The sequence below is a fragment of the Plasmodium fragile genome (assembly GCF_000956335.1).
Source record: "Plasmodium fragile strain nilgiri unplaced genomic scaffold supercont1.22, whole genome shotgun sequence".
NCBI lineage: Eukaryota > Apicomplexa > Aconoidasida > Haemosporida > Plasmodiidae > Plasmodium > Plasmodium fragile.
This window is the reverse complement of record NW_012192602.1, coordinates 193,611-198,297: the sequence shown is the minus strand read 5'-3', so window position 1 is coordinate 198,297 and position 4,687 is coordinate 193,611. Positions and strand designations below refer to the sequence as shown.

Sequence of the window (4,687 nt, the reverse complement as noted above, 5' to 3'; positions counted from 1 at the left end):
CGCTTCATGCACACCGCTTTATCCACACCGCTTCATGCACACCGCTTCTCCCCACCCCCCCTGCGTGGCGCAGGTTTCCAGCAACGACCGCGTCTTCTACGACAAGATGAACGACCTGATCATCCACCAGAACGTAGCTGCGAAGGCGCTGCTCGTAACGGACATAAAAAAAATGAAGGAGAACTACCAAGCTGTGTATGTGAAGTTCGACTCAGAAATGTGTGAACACATAACCTTCGCTTCAAACAAAACGTTCTTCCTGTACTACTCGATCAACCCCAACCAGATCCACATCGCGGATATTCTAAACAGCCATAACATATATTTGAGTGTGTGCATAAATAATTTGAGCGAGTGTAAAATTTTGGCTGCCTTTTGGCTATCCGGGGAATCCCCTAGCAGTGGTGGTGTGCCCTGTTCCACATCTGGTGCGTCGTCTGCCTCTTCGGCCGACTTTGCCGTAGTGACCAATAACGGAGTAGAAATTTTCCACTTGTCATGTGACAATTTAACCATTACTCCGTTGAAGAAACACGTGATGAAAAGTGAACAGTGTTGGTATGACGAAAGCAGCTCCTACATCGCCCTCCACTCCAGTACACACAAAACACATGTCATCTTCCCCTACCTACTAAACAATTGCAATGCGATCAAGTTACAAAAAATTGAGTTGAATATACCCAAGACAGAACCCATTAATAAAAACGATATAGACATTATAACCTTGTACGATGAAACATATTGTATTCATAAGGATTATAAAAATGGAAGGATCTCCTTCAGGTGTTTATCCTCCTCTTTATCCTACGACTATGTACTCGACCTATTTTGCCACGGCATACTAGACACCTTTTGTGTGGATAATATATTTGGTGTGTTTAATTATTCGAATGAAAAGGTGTACCTATTTGATATACAGTATGCGAGGAGACAAAAGAAGAGTAGCCTAATGAATTCCTTATCGGATCACATAAGGAGCAACCACACCATTAACATTGCTTACTTGACATCGCCGAAGCAATTTAGGACTCAACTTGTGCTGAGCCATATTTCCTTTCACCCCTTTAATGTGCTAATAGATATTCAGTACGGAAATGTGTACAAGATTCGCGTGGACTATGACGTGTTCATGCTGCAGATTTGCCAGCACTTCGCCAACCTGGTACGGGCGCGCACCCCTCCACTATGCAGGAGGTCATCGCGATGCAAGCGGCTGCCTCACATTTTCACGTGGCCACTTTATGACCACTTGCTTCTACCCCCGCAGAACACCTCCGTGGACGTGCTGCTGCGAAGACCCAACTGCAAAAAAAGGATTACAGAAATGTTTTTCCTGTCCCTGGAGAACGACATTCAGATGGAAGACTTCCTCACCATGGTAAACATAATAAACCTGAACTACCGCAAGCTGATTGAACAGTCTGCAAAGAAAAAAAGTCCTCCTCCTGCCCCTCCTTCTGTAAGAGGAACCAACCATAAAATTATTCAACCCGTGGATGAAATAATTAAAAATTTGGGTAAAAAAACTCTCATCACCGAGAGGGATATCGTCACAGATGTGTTTCACTCCTTCATGATTAAAAAGTATGGCCTCGACAAAAAGGAGACTCTGTTCAACTTCTCCCTGAACTTTCGCCAAATGGAGAAGGTCAAGCGGGACAGGAAGAGGGGAAGCGGGGGAAGAGATGAACAATGTGATGATAGGTACATGCTAAAGTATAGGATAAGGAGGAACAGGACGACTTCTACCCCGGTGGGGGGTGATGCAGATGTGCCTTCGCCCACCACAGACGGGGTACCCCCCACAAGAACAGAGACAAAGAGTACCACACCCGATGCGATAAACGAAAGCGTCATTCCCTCAGAGGAGTACAGACTCAAGCTGAGCTACGCCGAACTGCATAGCTTCCCCACGTTCCTCCTCTACGTGCTGGAGTACATGAAGTCCCTCCTCATGTTGAACATCATCCCTAACAGGATCCTCCAAACCTTCCTGTTCGACATATGTATCTTTTACGAGCAAGACAATTGCCTGCGGCAGTTGTTACAGTTTTACGTCATAGCTGACTCGGTGGAAGTCACCAAGCGATTGTTTCATTATTGGAAGTTGACTCACCACACATGGGCCTATCAGCTCTGTTTGGACATGTCCCTAAGACTACGCGAATATGAAATGGTCCTTCACCTTTTCCTTTCAGCAAACAAATACATAAAAATAATTCACTTCATAAGGACTCACAATCTTATTGATTATCCCATTGCAGTGATTTTGCAAGCTATAGAAAATGACTTTGACTCGCCGGATAAGTACATTATATTTAATCACGTCCTTTCTTCCCTTAGCCGCTGGATTGAGTACGTCGCATCAGGGGAACACGACTCCAACGTTGAATTGTTTGCTGAGCTTTTCCTGCCGAGCGTCCCCTGTTTGAGCTCATATGTGTGGTGAACCGCTGTCTTGACCACATGTTTTTTCCCCTCCCCCCCCGTGTAGCGACTGCGACCGTGACCCCGAGAATCATCCTCTTCCCAATTTGCAGGTAAACCTCCATGCGTCTCGTTATGCAATTTTACAAAAATGTTCAGGCGTTATTGGAGCCTTTTTTTTCTCGCCTTTTATTGTGCTTATTATCTCACCCTTTATTGTCCTTTTTTTTTCCCTGCAGAATTGCGAAAAGTGGGTGACGTTAGTTGAAGAGTAGTGAACGGTCCCCTTTGCTCCATAAACGGATGCAGATTGCCGCGAAATGGAACAGGGGTCCCGGGTAGGGGAGATCCCCATGTGGCCCATTTTCTCCGGGCCGTTTGGGCAGCTTTCCACTTAGCGCCCTTTTGCGTAGCACTTTTTTTTTTTTTTTTTTTTTTTTTTTTTTTTTTTTTCCCTTTTTTCGTGCTCACAGCTAACCCAATACATTCCTCAAATCAAGTTTCCCATTTATGGACTCCCTTTTTTGGGGGGGACCCAAAACTGTGTGCGTGTATTTATCCCACAAGACGCTGCATCATCCACGCGGTGATAAATTTTGCTTCACCCCTGGAATTGGCGAAGACACCTCCGTACGTAGAGGTGTGTAGGATTTGCGTTGCCTTCTTGCAGCGCTTGGACGGTAACAGAATTGTGTGCGTGTGAGGGGGGCTCTCCGAGGAGACGCCAAGACGGGGAACCGCGCATACGCGTGCGGGAAATCCCGTAAGGGTTCAATTAGGGGTAAAAAATTGGGACAACAGTTGGGTAACAGTTGGGCAACAGTTGGGCAACAGTTGAGCAACAGCAGAGTATAACACTCGTAACAAAATAGAGTAACCACCGCAGAGACACATGCAGGGACACATGCAGAGACACATCCTACGCGATAACTACATGAGTTTCATGGGCGAGGTGCGCGGTGAAAAAAAAAAAAAAAAAAAAAATGAACATGGAGGAAAATCACTTAAAATTTTTATTTGGACATAATTTCGGTTAGTATAACATTTGTAGGGGGGCGGGAAGCCCCCCCGGGACAATTTTTTTTTTTTTTTTTTTTTTTTTTTTTTTTTACGTCAAGGCGGCTGCTCAGGTGTAGGAGAGGTGCACGACAGAAGGGAGAAATTGAGTGGGCCCTCTTCCAGTGCACGTTTGTACGCGCGTGTGTGTCTGCGTGTGTACCTGCGTGATGGGCCTCCTAAATGTACGTCCACAACGTACACACGAAAATCGCCACTAACTCTTGTAAATAGGTCAAGTGAGACTGCGTTGTGGGCAGTTTCTTTGTTGTCCACCCGCCCGCTTGGCAGCTACACAGATAGAAAAAAAACCGCAACGAGGTCACTTCTTCAAAGCGAATACCTTCTTGAGCAAATACGCCACGGCCCCCTCCTTGTGAGAAAGGGGGAGTACACACTTGGCATGAGATTTGGCCGAGTTAGTGGCATTGGCAACAGCAAAGGAGTATTTGAAATGGGACAGCATAGCAATATCATTTTCAGCATCCCCCACCACTAACACTTGGTCATTAGATATATTGTAGTGCTTTAAAAGGTAATTAATTCCTGTGTACTTATCATGACCTAACTTAGTCACCTCTGCGTGTCCATTATAGGTGGTAAAAATGGTTAACTTATTTTTAAATTTCTGTTTTAGATTCTTTATCACAGTGTTGGACTCTGAGGGATCCAACACAATCATTAATTTATTCATGGTGCGATATTTCAGCATTTCATTGTGCCTTATTATAATGCTTCTATTTTCGCTGTACATTTTTTGCAGGAAGTCTGAATACTTATTGTCCTCCGTCACATAATTTGATTCTCCTCGATGGAAAATGGTTTGATTCACTAAATTATTTTGCACTAGGTAATTAATTAATTCTGCATACACATCAGTCTCTATTGTTTCGTCCAGGAGGGTGTAACCAATCTGGTCATACACGATCGTTCCATTAATATATACTCCAGGCATACCATAAAAGTTCATTTTTTTTAAATTTTCTTCACCGAATGCACTTAATATTCCTACCTTTGATCTCCCTGTACATATACTTACCATGTACCCCTTTTCAATTGCTTCCTTAATCGCCTCGATGTTTTCGCTCGGCACCTTTATGTCCTTGTCCACGAACAGTGTGCCGTCAAAGTCAATCAGCAGCAGCTTTATGTCTGCCCCGTTCAGGGTCTCCTCCACCTTCTTGTCAGCGCTCTGGTCAGCCAT

General features: G+C 44.6%; 2 protein-coding genes across 2 annotated transcripts in view; one reads left to right on the top strand and one right to left on the bottom strand.

The window, feature by feature from the left end:
* The window catches only part of AK88_02310 (uncharacterized protein), a gene marked incomplete at both ends in the record, with an annotated part of 3,959 nt that extends 1,510 nt beyond the window's left edge, over nucleotides 1-2,449 (top strand). Inside the window, 2 exons of the mRNA XM_012479941.1 lie at nucleotides 74-1,162; nucleotides 1,268-2,449. Coding sequence (XP_012335364.1) covers nucleotides 74-1,162; nucleotides 1,268-2,449 — 2,271 coding nt within the window. The remainder of the gene's footprint in view (nucleotides 1-73; nucleotides 1,163-1,267) is intronic.
* Nucleotides 2,450-3,805: 1,356 nt separating this feature from the next.
* On the bottom strand, nucleotides 3,806-4,687 carry AK88_02309 (uncharacterized protein; the record flags this gene model as incomplete). Its single annotated transcript, XM_012479940.1, has 1 exon — nucleotides 3,806-4,687. The coding sequence occupies one exon, from the start codon at nucleotides 4,685-4,687 to the stop codon at nucleotides 3,806-3,808; it is 882 nt and encodes a 293-aa protein (XP_012335363.1).